Raw genomic sequence first — 22,273 nt, forward strand, 5'->3', positions numbered from 1 at the left:
AGACCCAAGAAGGCGAGGTGAGTTGTGTAATTAACTGCTTTTAATTGATCGAATAAGTGCTGAGCGACAGAAAAAGCCAGCACGCCCTGCGGCTCTCCAGGACCAGGAGTGAGGTCCACTGCTCTATAGTCACCGTAGTTAAACTCCAGTCTGGTCCCGTGTGTTACTCTCCTGTATCAGCAGCTCTTCCTCTCGCTCTGTTTCTCTGGCAGAATGACGGGAGCTGCGGTCCAGCTGTCCTATCAGATAAAGAGCGGGGGGCGCCGGGCGCGGGAGGTGACCTCTGACCTCTCCTTCAGCCAACTGGAGCTGCTCGAGTGTTTGTGGGGGTCAGGGACACCCCAGTACACTGAGGTAGGCGTCATTCGAAACACTGCGCTGATCAGCACAACACACTACATCAGAAACACTGCGCTGATCAGCACAACACACTACATCAGAAACACTGCGCTGATCAGCACAACACACCACATCTAAAACAGTGCTGTGATGTAGTGTAGTATCACAGAACAATATGTGCAAAACACATGAATCACATTACAACACAGTAATCTAAAACTGTAAAAGAGTGGACTGATCTGACGATGGGTAGTAGTCCTGAATATCACAGCATAATGCTGTATTCAGGAGAGGAGCAGGCTGGTATTCAGTGTTGTATCAGTGAGCCTGTATGTTTTGTTTTATCATACCACATTAAATAATTTACTTTCTCTCGTTCTCCCTTCTGCCCTCTCTCCCGCCTTTGTTTCATCTTTCTGTCTATCTTTGTCTGCAGTTGCTGCAGTTTCAGAACGCTGGCTCATTCACAATGGGAGCTGCAGTCAAGCCCTGCGCCCAGCTGCATTACAGCCTGACTGAGAGACAGCATCGAAAGGTGGGCTGTGTGTGGTAACTCTGAGCCTACCTGAGCTGTGTGTGTGTGTGTGTGTGTGTGAGAGAACCCTGAGCCTACCTGAGCTGTGTGTGTGTGTGTGTGTGTGTGTGTGTGTGTGTGTGTGTGTGTGTGTGTGTGTGTGTGTGTGTGTGTGTGTGTGTGTGTGTGTGTGTGTGAGAGAACCCTGAGCCTACCTGAGCTGTGTGTGTGAGAGGGAGAACCCTGAACCTACCTGAGCTGTGTGTGTGTGTGTGTGTGTGTGTGTGTGTGTGTGTGTGTGTGTGCGTGCATAGCCTGGGCCCTGGGGTGTGTGAGAGAGAGAGAGAGAGCACCCTAAGCCTACCTGAGCTGGGCGTGTGCGTGTGTGTGCGCGTGTGTGTGAGGGTGGTTTGTGACAGTGCCCCTGTGTGTTTACAGAGCAGTGTTAAGCAGCGCGTGATGCACAGGGACAGCACAGTGCGTGTGGAGCTGGGGGAGTTGAGCACAGAGGTGGACCTGGACGTTCTGAACCGCCTGGACCTGCTGACACAAGCCCTGAGCCACGGCCCGCCCCCCAGCGAGGGCCACGTCCAATCACAGGTCTCTATACCTCACACATCCACCCGCATGTCTCTATGCCTCATAGTTACACTTTACCTACAACCAGTAGAGCAGCTGAAACACCAGCTTTTTAACCATTACACCACATAAACAGTGCTCCTATTTCACTCTCATCTCTCTCTGCTCCAGGCGCAGCACTGTGAGCTCCGCTCCTCCCTCACGGTGCTCTCCCCACACGCGGTCCTGAAGCTCCGCTTCCCCATCCCGGACCTCCGCCCGCCGCCCCAGCGCCGCCCCCCTGACCAGCGGGCCGTCCGGAGCGAGACGCTCAGCCTGGAGCTCTCCCACCTGGAGCTGCACTCCCAGCAGGGCCCTGACCTCCAGCCCGAGGGGGCCGGGGACACCCACATGACCCAGCTGTTTGAAGCCTGCTTCAGTGACCTCCACGGTCCGAGCACCACTGCCCTGCGCCCTGCTCCCTACCTCCTGTTCTCTGCTCCCTACGTCCTGTTCTCTGCTCCCTACGTCCTGTTCTCTGTACCCTGCTCCATACTTCCTGTTCTCTGCAACCCTGCTCCATACTTCCTGTTCTCTGTGCCCAGCTCCATATTGTCTGTTCTCTGTGCCCTGCTCCATACTTTCTGTTCTCTGTGCCCTGCTCCATACTTCCTGTTCTCTGTGCCCTGCTCCATACTTCCTGTTCTCTGTGCCCTGCTCCATACTTCCTGTTTTCTACCCTCCACTTCTCCAGTGTAGTGCTGCAGTGCCGTAGTGTTCACTTGTTTGGCACCTGTCTGAGATTATTTTTCATTGCATTTTTACACATTAGTGCTGCTTCTTAGCCTTAGCACCTCTCAGACTGTCAGAGTCCAGGCTTTTTCCCCCTCAGTTTTACTGTCATTAGGTGGCCTGAGATATTGACATCAGGTGCCGTCTCCCTCTTCCTCACTGACTCTCTCTGTCTCTCTTTCAGGAGTTTATGAGGGCTGGGAGGGGGCATCTTTCCCCTGTATACGAGTCCTGAAGAACCCAGACTCCGACAGCATGCCCAGGTGTGTGCTGTGTGTGTGGCTATGTGTGTGCGTGTGTCTATGTGTGTCTATGTGTGTCTGTGTGTGTCTGTGTGTGTGTCTGTGTCTGTATCTGTGTGTGTTTCTGTGAGTACACTATTTTGAAGTGCATTTTATATGAGAATTACATTTCAAAGTTTAATTTAGGTCATCCCAACAGCTGAATGATGTACAGTAATATTCATTAGGTAGTTTGGCCATTTCAGTTGCTATGTGCTGTCACCAGTCCACCGGTATCTGGAGTTCTTTAGAAGATACACAACACTACTCTTCCAGCAGAAAGTCATTCAGCTCATGCCTTATTGATGGAAGGGGATATTTCCGTCTCAGGTGTTGTTCCAGAATATCACATAAATGCTTGATCGAGTTCAGATCTGGTGACGAGAAGGACACAACATATGGACACTGTCAGTGCCATATCCCTGCGTCTAATGGGTCTGTTCATCATGAAAGACAAGAAAGAAATACTTTAGAAGTCCACAACTGACTATAATCTTGTCTTCTGAGGGTGTGTGTACCCACTCCTTTATATAGCTTGATATTTACTGAAGCAGTTCAGATTCAGTACATTGCTCAAGCCTCAGTTCCCATTGTGCAACACTGCCTCAGAGATATGTCACCACATGCATATTTGAGGTGATATGGACGCTACTACCACAGTTATGGAATTATATTAGGTAGGGTGCCTCGTTCTTCTTATGAGGCATTACTCTGCCTGTGACATTCAGAAGGGAATTGTGTATGGCAGTTAGCTCCTCATGTTAAAGAATCACAGCTCTATATATAGTGGATAGATAACGTGGGCTACATTGACATAAAACTACCATTCATCTCTTTAAGGTGTAAGGGCACAAATATGAGATTAGAATGTTCTTAACTTAACATTCTGACGCTGATGTAACAATCACTGATGGTGATTGAAAGCAATGGAATCCTAGAACATTAACTTACAAACATTCCAAAAAGCGTGCTCTAGAAAGGGTTAAGTGTGCCCATGTTGGTATGGTGCTATGTAAATCTTCAGAGGTGTTTGGGCAGTTTTAGGGTGTAAAGGGCTGGTGCTCCGTGTCTCCCTGCAGGATCTCAGTGCGGGTGAGCGACGGCGGTGGGGGCGGGGACCGCCGGGCGGGGCCCAGGCTGGGATTGGACAGGGACCTGGGTTCCATGTCGTTGGAGAGCCCCTGTGAGCTGAGGGAACGGGAGAGTTCTCCCTTTTCCTCCAACCGCACCATGTTCGAGACCGAGGAGGTAGCCTGCGTTTCTGCATTCATTCACCTACCAGATCCATACAGAACACCGCACACCATAAGGCCAGGTGAACGAAAGAGCAGGAGATGAGCTCATCTAGGAAAGCAGAGATATGGGCCAGATTAAAAGATGGTCATGGTTTACATACTGCAAATTGAAATCATTAGAGTTCTTGGACATTGGCTTAGAATTTTGAAAAAAATAATAAAATCTTCAAATGGCTAATGAATGGAACAGTGGCATGAGAACAATGAACACAGACGTGTCATAAAGCCATGAAGCAGAGGAGACCAATGATTAAGCAGAACCTCTTTTCAAAAACCACGGCGTTAGATCCTGGCCCTAGAGCACGCCCATGGATTGTTACTGCCTTGGTAATAAACAAGTCATTTATGGTTGCATTCCTCCTCATATTTTCCTCTCTCTCCCTCTCTCTCACCCTCTCTCTCCTCCCTCTCGCTCCTCCCCTCCTCTCAGATGGTGATTCCAGCAGATCCTCTGGAGATGAGGGAGTTCCAGGCTCAGTGTGTGTCTCAGTGCCAGTGTGTGGTGGACATCACTCTGCCCCTGGCTGTCATACTGCTGCCCAGCAAGGAGGCCTACCAGAGTGTGTACAACAGGTACTGCGAGTGTTCATTTAGTGCTTTTTACGTTTTACTTATTTTAATTAATTAAACACAGTGCTGCATATTTCCAATTCCCTCTTCAATTATCTGTGAGCATAACCACATTCATGTGTGGACCCCACAGCCAACTCATTAGAATGTAGACAGCCTGTAGCGTAGTGGTTAAGGTAAATGACTGGGAGATGCAAGGTCGGTGGTTCTAATCCCGGTCTAGCCACAATAAAATCTGCACAGCTGTTGGGCCCTTGAGCAAGGCCCTTAATCCTGCATCGCTCCAGGGGAGGATTGTCTCCTGCTTAGTCTAATCAACTGTATGTCGCTCTGGATAAGAGCGTCTGCCAAATGCCATGTAATGTAATGTAGACATGCACGGTTCTGCTGTGAAACACCTGGTGTCATGACTGCGTGTTTTACCGTAGACTCTCATAGAGTGGAGTAGGAGGAAGACCTCTCATATGCAGCTTTGAAATGCAGTCTATAGGTGCCCTGATTGACTAATGGGAGGTCACTAGAGAGTGATGAAATATCGACCCCCTAACCAAATAAACCCCCCCCCCCATACCCTGGGTGACAGAATCGCAAATTGTTCATCGCCCTGTGGAGCTAGCGGCCCCAGTCAGCACTGGCTCAGGTCAAATTCCATCCTAAGCTGTCAGGCTCTTCAGTTAAGGCCCCATAGCATGGTGCCTTAACCGAATGTTTTAAGTGCTTTTTAGTGCGTATTGATCAGTGAGCACTTTACCGTGTTTTATGTTGTCTGCTGTTTTGCTGTGTGTGTCGCCATGGGACATGTTAAATGTATTGTACGGTGTAATTGATTGAAATGCTATCTATTTGTTAAGAGATGGGTGGCACTGGCATAGTTCCATACTGAATAGTTATTTTGTAGTCACAACCTACGAATATGCTACTCAGAAACATGTTCTGTAACCCTGCTTAATGTAGCCATGCCTATTGCTTATGGTGAAATTCAGAGCAACAGCCCACAGGAACTGTTAGAATGACATATTATACATGTGTGCAGCCCGCGCTAAGTGTTAGGAACTACATGATAGCTTAGAAGAGCGTGGTTACAAATGTCCTTTGTAAAATGTAAAAATAACAAAAAGCGTATTAGCAAATATATAACCTAAAAATGAACGCACTTGCTACAGTGAGGAGTAAGTGTTTTGGTTCATAAGAGTTTATGAGATGGCTGGGGATTGAGTCTGTGATTCACTTGGGTTGTGCGTTTGCACCTCAGTGTTTATGTGGCCCTCCTTCCAGAATCAATAATGACCTGTTGATGTGGGAGCCCCAGCCTGTGGCCCCTGCCCGCCCCCAGGGGCCCCACAGCCCCTCTCGTCGTCCGCCCTGGGTCCAGGACGACGACTTCCGGCTCTGCAAGTCGGCCTTCAGATTGGGTGCGTCGCTGCGACTGTGCTGCCCTGTGAGGCTTGTGCCTGTGTGATAGGGGTTAGAGGGTGTGATGGATGCGCATTGCTCAAATGATCACTGTGCTTCTCATTAGCGTAGCTTCTTGCTTTTATTATGATAAGGATGTTGATATTGGGGTCAAAGGGAAGTTGTGTAACCGTAACTCCCAAGGTGGGGGCTATGTGTCATTCATGGGAGTTATGCGTCACTCACACTTTTTAGAAAAAAATAAGAAAAAAAGTGATTTCTAGACCTGTTCTTGTTTTAATTTCTGTCCTCAGACTCTGACTCGGAGGAGGAGGAGCCCTATCACACAGCCAACGAATCAGGAAAGCAGCGTGGAGGAGAGCCACGCCCAGGCCTCACCCACAGTCTCCTGTCTTTGACCGTCCACCTGGGCAAGGGCCGTCTTCAGGCCATGGCCGACAGCAAGGTGAGGGGTGGAAACCAGCAGTGTGTGCGTGGGTGTGAGCGTGAGTGTGTGCATGAGCCTGAGTGTGTGCGGGTGTGAGCGTGAGTGTGTGCGGGTGTGAGTGTGTGCGCGAGCGTGAGTGTGTGCATGAGCGTGAGTGTGTGCGCGTGTGAGTGTGAGAGAGTGAGAGCGAGAGCGCGATTGAAGCATGAAACCCCTTTGACTGGCATGTCTGCATCTCTGTTAACTGCTCCATCTGTCCTCCTGTCCTCTCTCTGCCTCACCCCTGACACGGTGCCTTTTGCAGGGGGAGACGGGACAGAGGGTGGAACACTGTCATGGAGAAATAGTGCTGGATGTGGAAGGAGGGAAGATATTCAGTGTGACACAGTATCAGGGTAACCCCAACCTCAACTTCTTGTGTCTGGAGAGCAAGAAAGTGGAGCTTTATCACAGAGGTGAGACAAAAAGAATGAATTCAGCCGATTTCACTGTATTTCTCCAACATGGTAAATTTCCTTGTAGGAAAGAGTCAAATTGCATTTCTTATGATTATAATTGTTTGATTCCGTCTTCTTTTTTCACTCCGTCTTGTGTACAGCGGTGGTTCCTGATTCGGCCATTCCCACACGATTGGAGGTGCCCAGATTTGCTCCTCCCGAACACCTGGACCCTACCATTTATCCCACGGAGGTGGGGGTGAGCAGTGTTGGTGGTCGCGAGGATGGAGCCCAAATGCTTTCAACTGCCATCAAGATAACCCTGGACCTCCAGAAGAATGTGAAGGTTTGGCTAAATGTAGAATTGATAAAGGAAAAATGGTGTGGGAGTGGATGGGACGTATGTGTGCTGTACTTGTGTCTGTGCATATGTCTGTGACGGTCCTTAAAACGGCTCCCCCTCTCTGGTTTTAGGAGTTCCTGGTCGCTCTTCGTCTCCAGGGTGCTACCTTGCGACATCACATGGCATTGACCAATCACAGCTGGCATGAACAGGTACTGTGCCGTCCCCTGTCTGTGGATTTCACTGAACAGGGTTTTGGGCCACCATGTGTCGCCAATATATGTTGTATGTAGTTAAAACACCATAATCATCCTCTCAGATCTCTCACTATAGTTTCTAGGCATAGTTCTGAGTACATAGGGCTGGCATGCCAACATGCACTACAGGAATATGGTGGGAGGGGGTGAGGCTGTTTGTTGAATGTTTGCCAGCCAGTCGGTGATGGTAGTAATGTTAAACATGTTCTATATGGTTGACAGCTGGTGGATTTCCTGGATGTGATCGATGACCCTATCCTGGGCTACACACCTCCTGTGGTTATCACGGTCCTGCACACCCATCTGTCCACCTGTGCGGTCGACTACAGGTACCGCCACCCAGTGACACGCAGCCTAGTTAATGCAATTTCACTGGTGTTAAGGGAAGAAACCTTCTAAATGACTAGAATAACATCTGCTCCCTGTCTCCTCCTCTCCCTCTTCCTCTCAGGCCCCTTTATCTGCCTTTGCGAGTGCTGTTCACGGCAGAGTCCTTCTCTCTCTCCAGCAACATCATCGTGGACACCGCCACCTTCCACCTCAGGTACAGAAAAATGGCTGCCTCCTCACTCAGAGCTGTCTTTTTGCATTTCACGTTTCTGTGTGTTTGAGGGTCTCTGACCACCTTCAAGCACAGACTAAAGACACACCTCTTCAAGCCGCACCTCTCCCCACCCCTCCCCACCTCCCTGTAATCCTTAACTGTTTGGTAGTCTCATCTGACCAGAGAACCTTGTTCCAGTCATAATGTAAATGACGTTTGGCAAACTCCAAGCGCTTTCTTCTGTGTCTTGTGGTCAGAAAAGGCTTTCTTCTGGCAACCCTTCCAATGAGGCTGTGGTTATGGAGGTGGCGTCTGATGGTGCTTTTTGAAACCTGGAAAGATGCCACCAAGATGCCACCAAGATGCCACCAAGGCCTGCAATTGTTTCACTGTGATCCTTGGGGATTTTGCTGCTTCTCTCACCATTCTCCTCAGTATCCTGGGGGGCAAGATGCAGTTGCGTCCTCTACCCATGAGATTTTCGACAGTTCCATATCTTTTGAACTTTTTTATAATTGCTCTGACAGTGCTCAGTGGTATATTCAATCGTTTGTGAATTTTCTTGTAGCCATTACCACGTTTATGAAGGTCTACGACCATCTGCCTCTTTTGAACTGCCAATTCTTTTGTTTTCTTCATGGTGTTGGATGACAAAGGGATATTGCATGTGTGTTACCTCATTTTTATACCCTAGTGAAACAGGAAGTGATGTAATCACTCAATACAGTTCCTTAACACATAGATAAACTTAAATAAGTGGAATTTAATACCTGGTTTAATTTTGGTAGGTGTTATTTACAATAATCTTTAAGGGTGCCAATAATTGTGAAACGTTGATTTGGAGGAAATTGATTTTTAATGAAATCAGTAAATGATTTTTGTTGGTTCCACTGAAACATTAATATAGCACAGTATTTATCACATGTTGGTATTTCGAGTTTGTCTATAAATATATTGTTTAGAATTGTTTTGAGTATTGTTTGTTCATTTTCTGTCAGGGGTGCCAATAATTTTTGAGCCCATTCTGAAGGAAGCTTGTTGTGGTGCTGAATAGAAACAGAGCTGTGCGGAGGGGATTGAACCCGTCTGCGCTCCCGTTTCAGGTTCATCCTGGACGACTCTGCGCTGTATCTGTCGGACAAGTGCGAGAGCGACGTGGTGGACCTGAGACGAGGTAGGAACCTTCTTCTTTTAGGGCCCCCGGGGCCGCTGAACAACTCGGTGTGAATGTGAGAGTGTGTCTGTTTCACAGCACTCCGGTGAACACCATCCTTACTGGGAAGCTCTGGTAAAAACGAGAACTGAAAATGGCAAAAGAGAATGGCAAATTAGGAATATCTCTCGGTTGGTTCCAGTTTCCAAATCGCTTACTTTTTCCGTTTACAAATCGTTTATAAATCTGAGGCCAAACACAATGAATCAATGCACGGTGGGTACCTTGGTTCAAAAGTTTCTCCACAGCATTAAGTTGAATGTCAATACATCAATCAACAACCATGAGTCACTTCACTGTATGCTATGAAAAGCCAATGGCCTTTTGAAAAGGTAGCCAGACAGCCAGCAGTCCCATAGTGCATTGCTCTGTTGTGTTTATCAGTAAAGGGCAAAGCCTAACATACATGAAAACAATTATGACACAGAAACCAAATGGAAAAATATTATAAATATTTAGATGGAACCGGAAATATGTTTATGGTTTTTTCAGTGGGAAGATTATGTGTGTGTGGCTGAATTCTGACACTGTTTTCTCTCCGCATTATAGATTGTGTGTGTGTGGCTGAATTCTGACACTGTATTCTCTCCGCATTATAGATTGTGTGTGTGTGGCTGAATTCTGACACTGTATTCTCTCCGCATTATAGATTGTGTGTGTGTGGCTGAATTCTGACTCTGTATTCTCTCCGCATTATAGATTATATGTGTGTGGCTGAATTCTGACACTGTATTCTCTCCGCATTATAGATTGTGTGTGTGTGGCTGAATTCTGACTCTGTATTCTCTCCGCATTATAGATTATGTGTGTGTGGTGGACATTGATCTGTTGGAACTGGCCATCACCACCTGGAAAGGCAGTGACTCAGGAAAACTGGTGAGTCTCACTCACTGTCTCTGGATACTTGGCCACCATGAGCTGCTTTCTGTCACTCCTCTTTGACTTCTCTAGGGCTAACTCTCTTTACCTAACTCTCTCCATATATATAACACAGACCAGATCTAGCTCTGTTCAGATCACACTCTCTCCATATCTAACTCTCCTTATATAAGTCTCCTTGTATAACTCTGTCCTTGTATGACTATTTCCATATATGTAACTCTCCATATCTAACTCTCCTTGTATAACTCTGTCCTTGTATAACTCTTTCCATATCTAACTCTGTCGGTATCTAACTCTCGCCATATCTAACTCTCCTTATATAGCTCTCTCTGAATCTATTTCTCTGCATATCTAACTACAGTTGTGTTCAAAATAATAGCAGTGTTTTTAAAAACGTGAGTAAAGCTCAAAATCCTTATAATAGTTTTTATTTCGATGCATTGGAAACACTGCATATTATATCCTAAATCAAAACATGAAGAAAAATGTGTCAATATTTTAATTACTTTACAGAAAATGAAGAAAAATGAATATTGGGCTGTTCAAAAAAATAGCAGTGTCTGCATTTTTCTTTAAAAACTCAAATATTTACTGTATAAACTGAAAAATCTTCAGGATTTAGCATTCCTGTGAATCACTAAACTAATATCTAGTTGTATAACCACGGTTTCTGAGAACTGCTTCACATCTGTGTTGCATGGAATCGACCGACTTCTGGCACCTATGAACAGGTATTTCAGCCCAGGATGATTTGACAACATTCCACAATTCCTCTGCATTTCTTGGTTTTGCCTCATTTTGAACACAACTGTATCATTATATAACTCTCCATCTATCTAACACTTTCCATGTACAACACTCTCCATAACTAACTCTCCATCTAACTCTCTCCATATATGCCAGTGGCGGCCTGTAGCGTAATGGTTAAGATGCATGACCTCTGACACACAAGGTCGGTGGTTCGATCCCCGGTGGAGCCACAATAAGCTCCGCACAGCCGTTGGGCTCTTGAGCAAGGCCCTCAACCCTGCATCGCTCCAGGGGAGGATTGTCTCCTGCTTAGTCTAATCAACTGTACGTCGCTCTGGACTACTGCAATTCCCTCTTGGCTGGCCTCCCAGCGTCTGCCATCAGACCCCTCCAACTCATCCAGAATGCAGCAGCTCGTCTGGTCTTCAACCTTCCCAAATACTCACACGTCACCCCCCTGCTTACTTCCCTCCACTGGCTGCCTGTCATGGCTCGCATCAAATTCAAAACATTGGTGCTAGCCTTCCAAGTAGTTAAAGGGTCTTCCCCAGCTTATCTGCAAAAAATCATCAGACCCTACACCCCTGCCAGACCTCTTCGTTCAGCCTCCACAGGCCGCTTGGCACCTCCCCCTCTCAGAACCTCCACCTCACGCTCACGACTACTGTCTGTTCTGGCTCCACGGTGGTGGAACGAACTCCCCGTTGAGGTCAGAACTATAGAATCCCTCCCCACCTTCAAGCGCAAGCTGAAGACACACCTCTTCAAACAGCACCTCTCCCCATCCCTCCCTACCTCCCTGTGAACCTTAATTGTTGTCTCTGTGACTTGTGTATCAGTATTTTAGTTGGCTAGGTAAGCAGTGTTTGGATAGTTAACTTTGGTGACTTTTGCTCTGTTTGTTTGTTTGTTCAAAAAAAAAAAAAAAAAAAAAAAAAAAAAAAAAAAAAAAAAATGGCCCTTGTCCTTATCTTTGTTGTACAGGTAGCAGTTGAAATTGTACTTACCTCTAGGGTCTTTCAGCGAACTTATCCCTGGTTATGGGTATGCACTTTGTTGTACGTCGCTCTGGATAAGAGCGTCTGCCAAATGCCAATAATGTAAAAAATGTAAAAATAAGAGCATGTGCCAAATGCCAATAATGTAATGTAATGTAATATCTAAATCTCTCCATATCTAATTCTCGTTGAATCTATCTCTGTATCTCTCTGTCCCCACTGTGCAGACCCAGCCCCTGTTTGAGCTGCGCTGCTCCAACAACGTGGTGCACCTGCACACCTGTGCGGACTCTTGCGCTGCTCTGCTCAACCTGCTGCAGTACCTGGTCGCCCGCGGCGACCTGCACCCGCCCCCCAGGCAGAGCTCTCCCACCGAGATCGCCGGGCAGAAGCTTCCGGTGAGAAAACGTTTTAAACCGCTGTCACTTACGTACTTAGTATTCATGCTAATTCAGTGCTGCTGCGCTTTGCCATAAGGAAGAGCAGACTGTCAGTAACTGTCACGTTAATTTGAGTGAGCGGAGGAATAGCTGGTTCGGTTCTGATTGGCCCCCTTCCCCACCCAGCTGTCCGAAAGTCCCGCCTCCGTCCCGCCTAGCCTTCCTGCCGAGACGGCTGAGATCAACCAATACGATCTCACAGATGCCCTGATTGACACAGAGCGGATCCAACGGGATGAAGACACGGAGTCAGGTGAGGAGAGGCTGCAGCGAGAGAGAAAAAAATCTTAAGTCTCATAAGACTGAAAACAGTGGTTAAGACAGACATGTTTAGCAGTGTGTGTGGCTGATTGGCTGATCTGTGCCTGGATGTGCAGGCTGTGCCGGCTCAGTCCAGCGAGCCTCGCCCGTCTCAGTCTACCTGTTCCCCGGGGAGGCCCCCAAGCCCCGGCCTCCGGAGGAAGGGGAGGAGCTGGAGGAGGACACGCTGGTGTCAGCCGCACACGAGGCGCAGCCCGACCCGGGCTCCGAAGAGGAGTCAGAGGAGTCCACCGACAACGACGACTTCTGCATCCTCGAAGCTCCGGGCATAGGCATTCCTGTGAGCCTCAGTCTCCCTCTGCTTCCCTGGTTTTTACCTGTTTAAGAGCTGCTCTGTGCTACAGGAAGTTTCTATTCTAAAGGATTCTCCTTTAAACATGTTTGCTGGAGCCATTTTTGAGTTAAGGCAGAATGTTTGCTTTTACAGTAATATTATTGTTTAATGCCTTATTATTATTTGTTCCCATTTAAATATCGATTCCCCCCCTAATTTATGACCTAAAGCTTGTCATCTAGGATTCATTTAAGACGGCAGCACATACATGCAATGGGGGAGTGAAACCGTATATCAACCACATGCCCCGGAGACCACATTAGAGATATAAGGAAAGCCTTTTGTTTTCGAGTTTTAAAGGATGATTGAAGTCTCTCTAATTCCTTTTCTACGATCCTTCTTTATTCATGGGTGGTGCGTGTGCTGAAATGGATCTCCCACACAGATAGTGGCATGGGGAGGATGTAGGGAGCGGTGCTGTAGTGTGGTGTGGAGGTATTTTGGGCTGACGCTGCGCTCTCTGCCCCTCCCTCCAGCCCAGGGACGGTGAGCCGGTGGTGAAGGTGCTGTGCCCCGGGCCCATCGCGGTGAGGGACGGGCACTTCTCCCGCCCCCGGGGCAGTTCGGACCTGCTGCGCGCCCCCTCCCGCTTCCCCGTGCCCCAGAGCCGCGTGGTCCTCAGGGAGGTGTCCGTGGTCTGGCACCTCTACGGGGGCAAGGACTTCGGGGGCAGGCCCGTCTCCAGCCACGGACCGCACAGCCACAGGTAGGCAGGCTGGGGACATGCTGTCCCTCTGACACAGTGACGCACTAACAGCGCAGTTTGTTAATGATATTAATGGTCACGTTCTCTCCTCCCCTCCCTCTCTCAGGGGCCGCTCCGCTCCCCCAGGGGCCCGTGGCTCCCCCTCTCGCTCAGCGGCCCCGCCCCGGCCCCAGAACTCCTGGCGCTGGGCGGGAGGGAGCGGCCGGCAGCACAGCCTGCTCATGGAGATCCAGCTGACCAAGGTACAGTAGGACCACACCACAGCCATACCGTAGAGTATCTTAATCTTAAAAGTACACGCCTCACTGGAGGACCAGCTGACCAAGGTACTGTAGGACCACACCACACCACAGCCATACCGTAGAGTGTCCTACCCTTAAACTACACTATACTGCACTTCTGTGGGTGGATGGCTATTACTTTCAGTAGATGTGGATATGTGCACGTTCGTGTGACCGCCCTTAACGCGGCTGTTCCCGCTGCGTGTCCAGGTGAGTTTCCAGCACGAGTCGTACCCCCTGGCGGTGTCGGCGGCCGCGGCCGGCCAGGACGGCGAGGCGGGCGGGGTGGGGGAGCAGCCGCTCTTCCGCCAGGTGTTCATTGTGCAGGAGCTGGAGGTCCGGGACCGGCTGGCCTCCTCCCAGATCAACAAGTTCCTGTACCTGTACACCAGCGAGAGCATGCCGCGCAGAGCCCACTCCAACATGGTGAGAGAGCGGAGCGCTTACTGACCCTGCTGCCACACACAGCACCTCATAACCCTGCTGCCGCACACAGCACCTCATAACCCTGCTGCCACACACAGCACCTCATAACCCTGCTGCCACACACAGCACCTCATAACCCTGCTACCACACACAGCACCTCACAACCCTGCTGCCACACACAGCACCTCATAACCCTGCTGCCACACACAGCACCTCATAACCCTGCTGCCACACACAGCACCTCACAACCCCGCTGCCACACACAGCACCTCATAACCCTGCTGCCACACACAGCACCTCATAACCCTGCTGCCACACACAGCACCTCACAACCCTGCTGCCACACACAGCACCTCACAACCCTGCTGCCACACACAGCACCTCATAACCCTGCTGCCACACACAGCACCTCACAACCCTGCTGCCACACACAGCACCTCACAACCCTGCTGCCACACACAGCACCTCATAACCCTGCTGCCACACACAGCACCTCATAACCCCGCTGCCACACACAGCACCTCACAACCCTGCTGCCACACACAGCACCTCATAACCCTGCTGCCACACACGGCACCTCATAACCCTGCTGCCACACACGGCACCTCATAACCCTGCTGCCACACACGGCACCTCATAACCCTGCTGCCACACACAGCACCTCACAACCCTGCTGCCACACACAGCACCTCACAACCCTGCTGCCACACACGGCACCTCATAACCCTGCTGCCACACACAGCACCTCATAACCCTGCTGCCACACACAGCACCTCATAACCCTGCTGCCACACACAGCACCTCATAACCCCGCTGCCACACACAGCACCTCATAACCCCGCTGCCACACACAGCACCTCATAACCCCGCTGCCACACACAGCACCTCATAACCCCGCTGCCACACACAGCACCTCATAACCCCGCTGCCACACACAGCACCTCATAACCCTGCTGCCACAAACAGCACCTCATAACCCCGCTGCCACACACAGCACCTCATAACCCCGCTGCCACACACAGCACCTCATAACCCTGCTGCCACACAGCACCTCACAACCCTGCTGCCACACACAGCACCTCATAACCCTGCTGCCACACACAGCACCTCATAACCCTGCTGCCACACACAGCACCTCATAACCCTGCTGCCACACAGCACCTCACAACCCTGCTGCCACACACACCACCTCATAACCCCGCTGCCACACACAGCACCTCATAACCCTGCTGCCACACACAGCACCTCATAACCCTGCTGCTACACACAGCACCTCATAACCCTGCTGCCACACACAGCACCTCATAACCCTGCTGCCACACACAGCACCTCATAACCCTGCTGCCACACACAGCATCTCATAACCCTGCTGCCACACACAGCACCTCATAACCCTGCTGCCACAGACAGCACCTCATAACCCTGCTGCCACAGACAGCAGCTCATAACCCTGCTGCCACACACAGCACCTCATAACCCTGCTGCCACACACAGCACCTCATAACTCTGCTGCGACAACACATTTTCTGCTAACCAAACAGCAATGGAGAACAGACACACACACTGTGTTTCTCAATGTCTGTGTTCACATGGATCACGGATGACTGCAGAACAGCAATTTTAGGACAGTACAGATAAAATAAGGATGGCGTGATGGCTATTAAAATATACGTTGCTATGGTGATGTTCCTAGGTGATTGTCCTATAATAGAGGCAGTTTCCAACATGAATGTAGGGGCTTGTATCACGAAGCAGGATTACTGAGTTAGCTGGATAACTGTACTGAGTTAGTCCAGGAACAGCTCTCTGTCCTTCAGTCCATGTTCCAGAGTTGGGAGGCTTCTGGGTTTTACTCAGTGCAGTTATCTAGCTGCAGTTATCCATTAATGGTGCTTGATGATACAGGCCCAGGTCTGTATCTGTTTGTCTTGGTTATTTACGTGCTGGTGTGTGTCTCTCAGTTGACAGTGAAGGCTCTGCAGGTGTGTCCTGAGTCAGGCCTGGGGGGTCCAGAGTGCTGCCTGAGAGTCAGTCTTCTGCCCCTGAGACTGAACATCGACCAGGTACAACTGCACTACTACACAACTACAACACACACAACTACACACCACTGCCCCCCTGAGACTGAACATCGACCAGGTACAACTGCACTACTATACAACTACAACACACACAACTACACACCACCGCTCCCCTGAGACTGAACATCGACCAGGTACAACTGCACTACTATACAACTACAACACACACAACTACACACCACCGCTCCCCTGAGACTGAACATCGACCAGGTACAACTGCACTACTATACAACTACAACACACAACACACACCACTGCTCCCCTGAGACTCAACATCGATCAGGTACAACTGCACTTTAAATGTGCTGACTTTAGCTCTCATAATGAATTGCAGAGTCTTTGTCTTTGATGTCTGAGAGATTGATTGATACACTGGATGGGTTTTGTATCACAATGCCAAATTGGAAGACCAGTTTTGTTGAGCACTAAAGAGCTGTAAAATATATGTGTCAACATTTGCATATAATGAAATGGAGTTCCTATAACAATAAAATGCCGGTTGAAGGTCTGAGCCAATCTATACAACACCAGTACATCTGTAATGGAGCAGAATACTGGCACAATATGGCTGAACACTGGCACTCCATCTCGTCCCATGGTACAGTGAGTGATGGTCTCACCCTCTCTCTCCTCTCTCTGCTTTGTCCTAGGATGCCCTTTTCTTCCTCAAAGACTTTTTCAGCAGCCTGGCCAGTGGTGTCACCCCGTACCTGCCCGTGGACCCGGCAACTGAGGGTGAGCTTCACTGTAAAACTGCATTATAAAACAGCCTGTCATTTTCCCTTGGAGCTGTTCTCTGAGTGTCTCCTTCCACAGATACCCATATCCAACGGTCCCTCTCTGTCTTTTAGCGAAAGCCGATGTTTCCCAGAAGGCCTCTGGGGAGGTGGAATCTGGCTCCAGCTTAGGACCTGACCTCAGCGCTTCCATGGAAACCACTGTCAGTGAGCAGAGCTCCTCCTCTGCTGGCTCCGCCTCCTCCACCGAGCAGCCAATCTACTTCAGGTACCGCCAGCGTTAGGGCTCTGTGACTGTGTTTGAAGCAGCAGGCAGGCTGTCAGGCCTAACCAATAGAAAAGTATTTTCACATTCCCTGCCTATTTCCTCTCGGCACTACTCTTAAAGTTTTTTCTTTATAGGGAGTTTCGTTTCACCTCCGAAGTGCCCATCTGGCTGGATTATCATGGAAAGCACGTCGTCATTGAACAGGTCATTATAATGTCTGTTTATATGCCTAAATGAAAATTTGATTGTGTGTCTCGGTCTGTTCTGTAATGGCGTGTGTCTACATGTCTGATCATTAATCTGATTGGGTGTGTCTGTTCTTAGGGCACGTTTGCGGGGATCCTGATTGGTCTGGCCCAGCTCAACTGTTCTGAGCTGAAGCTGAAGAGACTGTGCTGCCGACACGGGTATCTCCTTCCCCATTCACCCCTCCATCAGGCTGCCTCAAGCTTTCTCCCACTCCCTCTCTCTCTCCCTCTCCCTCCCCCTCCCCCTCCCCCTCCCTCTCCCTCTCTCTCTCTCTCTCTCTCCCTCTCTCTCTCTCTCTCTCTCTCTCTCTCTCTCTCTCTCTCTTTCTCTCAATCACACTGCTCATGTGGTACACTTTCCATTATTCATTTAGCATAATTCATTAAAATTTGATAACTAGAACCCTGTGGACGACACACACAAACACTTATGCTGTTACAATCAAATTCCCTTGTCCTCAGAATATCGATAATAGTCAGCTAAATCTAGCCATGAAGTGACTGCTAACGCTACTGAAGGGGTTCGCATGCACGCACTAAAAAAGTGTGACATCATACACAACTGCTGTAAAACCTCATGAGCCACAAACCTGTTAACACACACTGAGAACTCACCCTGATATGAAAAGAAGACGGAAGTCTAAGTAATCTTTCTCTCTCCCGCTCAGATTATTGGGTGTGGACAAGGTCATCCAGTATGCCATCAACGAGTGGCTGACTGACATCAGGAAGAACCAGCTGCCGGGCATTCTGGGAGGAGTGGGCCCCATGCACTCTGTGGTGCAGCTCTGTGAGTCCAGGAAACTGCGTCTGTGATTTCAGATCTGTTTGGCCTTTTTCTAGTGGCTTCTCTTTCATAACCCCCCCCGTTCAGTGGGTCCCAAACGTTTCATCCACTGGGTTCCTTGGGATTCCCCCTCAACCATGCTCCCCCTCTTTCTCCCCTTTCCTCCAGTCCACGGCGTGAGGGACCTGTTCTGGATGCCCATCGAGCAGTACAGGCGAGACGGCCGCATTATCCGGGGCCTCCAGCGGGGGGCAGCGTCCTTCGGCACGTCCACGGCCTCCGCTGCCCTGGAGCTCAGCAACAGGCTGGTTCAGGCCATACAGGTGCTGACCCACACACCACATTCGCATGCAGTGTGCACTGAGGTGCACTGTACATCCTGCGGGAGCTCTAAGCAGACCATAATGCAGCCATGGACACCATGTGCGCATCTGAGTTGTAGTTATGTCTGTAATATCGCACTTAGCCCTGGTTATGGGTACGCACTTTGTTGTACGTCGCTCTGGATAAGAGCGTCTGCGAAATGCCAATAATGTAATGTAATGTAATATTTGAGAGACGCTTGCTGAATTACGTGTTCTCCGTGTCCGTAGGCCACGGCGGAGACGGTGTACGACATCCTGTCCCCGACGCCCCCCCTGACACGCTGCATCACCGAGGGCCGGGCCCCCTCCCGCCCCCGCCGGGCCCCCCAGCCCGCCGACCTCAGGGAGGGCGTGGCCAAGGCCTATGACACCGTGAGAGAGGTGTGTGTGTGCAGACAGACCGTGCCGGACATAACACTGAGGCCCTGCTCTACGCCTGTACACAGTACATGCTGTGTTTACTGTGGGTTCATATGCACAGGGGATATATACGGAGCCATTCCAGGTTAGGCACCTTAGTCAGGGCTGCCTGGGAATTGAACCTGCATCCTCTGCATTGTAAGGCAAGTTTGCTAAATATTATTATGCTGTCTCGCTGTGGAGGTTACAGCGAGTGGACATTTAATTAGTAGAAGGATATGCACACTAGTAGAAGGACGTTTCAATCCTGTCTGGATCTTCCTCAGGTTTATTTTATTTCCACATTATCTCAGCCTAGCAGCTTGGCTTAGGATGTGCGTGTGTTTTTTTTATACGCTACAGTGAGTGGGGCAGCCGTTCAAATATGACTCGATACTGAAATAGAATGTAAAAGATATCCTGGTAAGACCTGGTAAAACCGGTCAAATGCGTCCTGTTCTAAAAGGGACCTCCGTTACTCTGGTAAGCTGGAAGAGCTGGAATGGCGTTAGCGGGATGTGTTAGCTGCACCATGTTTACGGAGCGTTTCGGTTCTTCTGCCCCTCCTCGCAGGGTGTGATCGACACGGCCCAGACCCTGTGTGACGTGGCGTCTCGGGGGCACGAGCAGAAGGGCCTGCCGGGGGCGGTGGGCGGGGTGCTGCGGCAGATCCCCCCCACCGTGGTGCGCCCCCTCATCGTGGCCTCCGAGGCCACCTCCAACCTGCTGGGAGGCATGCGGAACCAGATAAAGCCAGACGCCCGCAAGGAGGACTTCTTAAAGTGGCGCACCGAGGACAGCCAGGAGTGAAAGTTTTGTGTTGGAGATGGATGGGGAGGAGGAGGTTGGCTGTGGGGGGATAAGGTGGAGCACACTAGGGGGGGAGTGTGGGTGGGTGCACAAATTCAAATGCAAAAAAAAAAGAGAAAAAGTCTAATCTAACTGCCACCGCCCATAGAAAACGCAGTGTTTTAAGTGGCTTTCAAAATGTGCCCTTGTTCTCTTCCGCATTCCGACCGTGAGAGAAGCCTCCCTTCGTATATATGAAATCATATCACTCTCATAACACACCCCAAGCCATTTCAGTGATTCTGTTGTTAAAGGACAAAGTGCAGGGCTTCTTCTCAGGCCTCCATTAGTGATGAGAAGGATGGGTAAACTCCCTGCCGTTCGTTCTCTCTGGGCAGCAAGCGAACAGTGCCCGAGACGAAGAACTGACTTTTTGTAGGATGGGGGGGGAAGGAATTCAGCGTGACACAGTAACGGTGGAAGGACTAGAGCGAAGTGACCTTGCTTTTCAATGTTAGCCGAGAGTAGGAACGATGTTTGTCAGTTTTACACTCACCCCAATATGCACCTGTGTACGTGTTGTGTCCTGTGCTGTGTAACCCTGCCTCCGACTTACCGCCGTTCGTGCCATAAGCTCCTTCAGTTTAACACCTCAGTGCTTATTCACTGCTTCCATTTTTCTCTTTCCACTCCTGTCCCTTCTTCCCTTTAAAAGACTTTCCATTTTTCAGCGTTTAACCCCCGTTCTGTCCATGTATCCCCTGCGCTCTGTCTGTAGGAGTCTCCTCAGCGCTGCTGTGGTATTAACATAACGCTGCTGCATCAGACGGGCTGCGGCCATGTTACGTGTCCTCCCTATACAAAATGGCCGCTCAGTACTTTCACTCCTGCTGTCCAGTTGATTTCTGTCCTTTGTACACTTCTCTCCAGTACCTGCTTTGCTTTACTTATTAGTTGCCTTCATGCATTTTTTTATTTGTTCTTTTTTTTATCTTGTAATTCTTATTACCGAGTATTACTATGACCGTTTTTGTTTTCTGCATTCTTCTGTATGGGGGGTATGTGTTCTTGGTGGAGGGTGAGGGAGGCATTGGGTTTACAGTTACAGCATTTTTATCCTTTGTTAAAAGAGCGTAAAGTGGAAGGGAAAGTGTGTGCCGGTGTGTGTGCGTGGGTGAGCATGCATGTTTTTAAGGTCGGTGTGTGCGCATGTTGTTTGAGTGCGACTGGTTGGTTGATTGTGTTTTTTGGCGCTTCAGAGTGTGTTTCTGTAATTACCATTATTACTATATCATATGCTGTAAGAACGAACTGTATAATACATAGACAATGAGTCAAAAAAATTAATACAAAAAAATAAAACTTGAAAAAATGTAAAAACCCTTAATATTGTGCTGCCATTTCGTGTTTTATGTCAGAACGTTTTGGGGCCAGTTTCGCAGACCGATTAAGCTTCATACTGGACTAAATTGAGTTTTCTATGGAGAATCTCCTTTACAAATTGAATTTAGTCTAGGACTAGGCACAACCTGTGTCTGTGTAGCTGGCCCATAGAGCAGAGGAACATGACATTTTTATTGGGGGGGATGGTGCTTCTGGAGTTTGCTGCTTTGGCCTGGACTAGGGAGACGCTTGTTACAAGGGGAAGAGTCGTGATTAGTTCATACATGAATCTGCAGTTTAATATGGGGCTGTATGAACCCCTTCATTCAGTGACTGCCCGATGCAAAGGGGCTGTGCCTCACATTACTTCTCTGTGTTACAACAATATCTCTTTTTGTGATTATTACAGACTGACAACAAATGTGTGTGCAGAAGGAAAGTAAAAATAAAATAAATAAATAACAAGACTAGATGCCTCTGTGATCAGGACCTTATTACTTGAAAATTCTATATATCTCTGGGGCTAATGGGGAATCCTTAGGTTGAATCCACAGCCTTTTTATAAGCAGCCCAGCTGGCCCTGGTAGGGATGAAGCATTCCCTGCCCTCACTGGCCCTCTGTGGGCTTAAACATACATTTTACATGGAGCAAAACCCCCTCACGTACCACTCGGACACTGGTCTGAGATCAGCTTGCCCATTACTCCTCACACAAAACCTCTGAGTGTAACTGCTCTAGGATCCTCTCGGTATAGATATGTGGTTGAAGTGAAACTGGCTCATTTCCCGATGTTGTTATTCTGATTACGGTTTGCTATATCCATATTTCCCATGATAAATATTTTTAGGATGGTGTTGTCCATGCTACTCCATTGATTATACACTACTGTTTTCACAATGTCTCTTTGAAACTTAAAACTATGAAAAACCATTTTCAAAAAAGTATTAGAAACTTAATAGAAAAGTCCCCACTGCAGAACAAGAAAATAACCTTTTAATAACACTACCTCAAAACCTAGTCTATATCCTCCCATCCTGTTATTAATTTTAATCCATATTTATCCTTTCTATATTTTAAGGACAGCCTTTAGTTCC

At 49.0% G+C, this 22,273-nt stretch overlaps 1 protein-coding gene across 1 annotated transcript in view; it reads left to right on the forward strand.

Annotated features, from left to right (window-relative positions):
• The window catches only part of atg2a (autophagy related 2A), a 29,409-nt gene extending 8,227 nt beyond the window's left edge, over positions 1–21,182 (forward strand). Inside the window, exons 12-42 of the mRNA XM_061234810.1 lie at positions 213–354; positions 776–874; positions 1,292–1,453; positions 1,604–1,862; positions 2,388–2,466; positions 3,564–3,732; positions 4,210–4,352; positions 5,625–5,761; positions 6,056–6,207; positions 6,494–6,644; positions 6,788–6,972; positions 7,101–7,181; positions 7,449–7,555; positions 7,678–7,770; positions 8,874–8,944; positions 9,783–9,859; positions 11,841–12,011; positions 12,180–12,306; positions 12,431–12,654; positions 13,185–13,414; positions 13,521–13,656; positions 13,906–14,121; positions 16,083–16,184; positions 16,853–16,937; positions 17,054–17,207; positions 17,342–17,411; positions 17,532–17,614; positions 18,124–18,245; positions 18,411–18,565; positions 18,836–18,988; positions 19,580–21,182. Coding sequence (XP_061090794.1) covers positions 213–354; positions 776–874; positions 1,292–1,453; positions 1,604–1,862; positions 2,388–2,466; positions 3,564–3,732; positions 4,210–4,352; positions 5,625–5,761; positions 6,056–6,207; positions 6,494–6,644; positions 6,788–6,972; positions 7,101–7,181; positions 7,449–7,555; positions 7,678–7,770; positions 8,874–8,944; positions 9,783–9,859; positions 11,841–12,011; positions 12,180–12,306; positions 12,431–12,654; positions 13,185–13,414; positions 13,521–13,656; positions 13,906–14,121; positions 16,083–16,184; positions 16,853–16,937; positions 17,054–17,207; positions 17,342–17,411; positions 17,532–17,614; positions 18,124–18,245; positions 18,411–18,565; positions 18,836–18,988; positions 19,580–19,816 — 4,372 coding nt within the window. The 3' untranslated portion in view covers positions 19,817–21,182. The remainder of the gene's footprint in view (positions 1–212; positions 355–775; positions 875–1,291; positions 1,454–1,603; positions 1,863–2,387; positions 2,467–3,563; positions 3,733–4,209; positions 4,353–5,624; positions 5,762–6,055; positions 6,208–6,493; positions 6,645–6,787; positions 6,973–7,100; positions 7,182–7,448; positions 7,556–7,677; positions 7,771–8,873; positions 8,945–9,782; positions 9,860–11,840; positions 12,012–12,179; positions 12,307–12,430; positions 12,655–13,184; positions 13,415–13,520; positions 13,657–13,905; positions 14,122–16,082; positions 16,185–16,852; positions 16,938–17,053; positions 17,208–17,341; positions 17,412–17,531; positions 17,615–18,123; positions 18,246–18,410; positions 18,566–18,835; positions 18,989–19,579) is intronic.
• Positions 21,183–22,273: the final 1,091 nt, after the last annotated feature.

Source organism: Conger conger, chromosome 3 (genome assembly GCF_963514075.1).
Source record: "Conger conger chromosome 3, fConCon1.1, whole genome shotgun sequence".
NCBI lineage: Eukaryota > Metazoa > Chordata > Actinopteri > Anguilliformes > Congridae > Conger > Conger conger.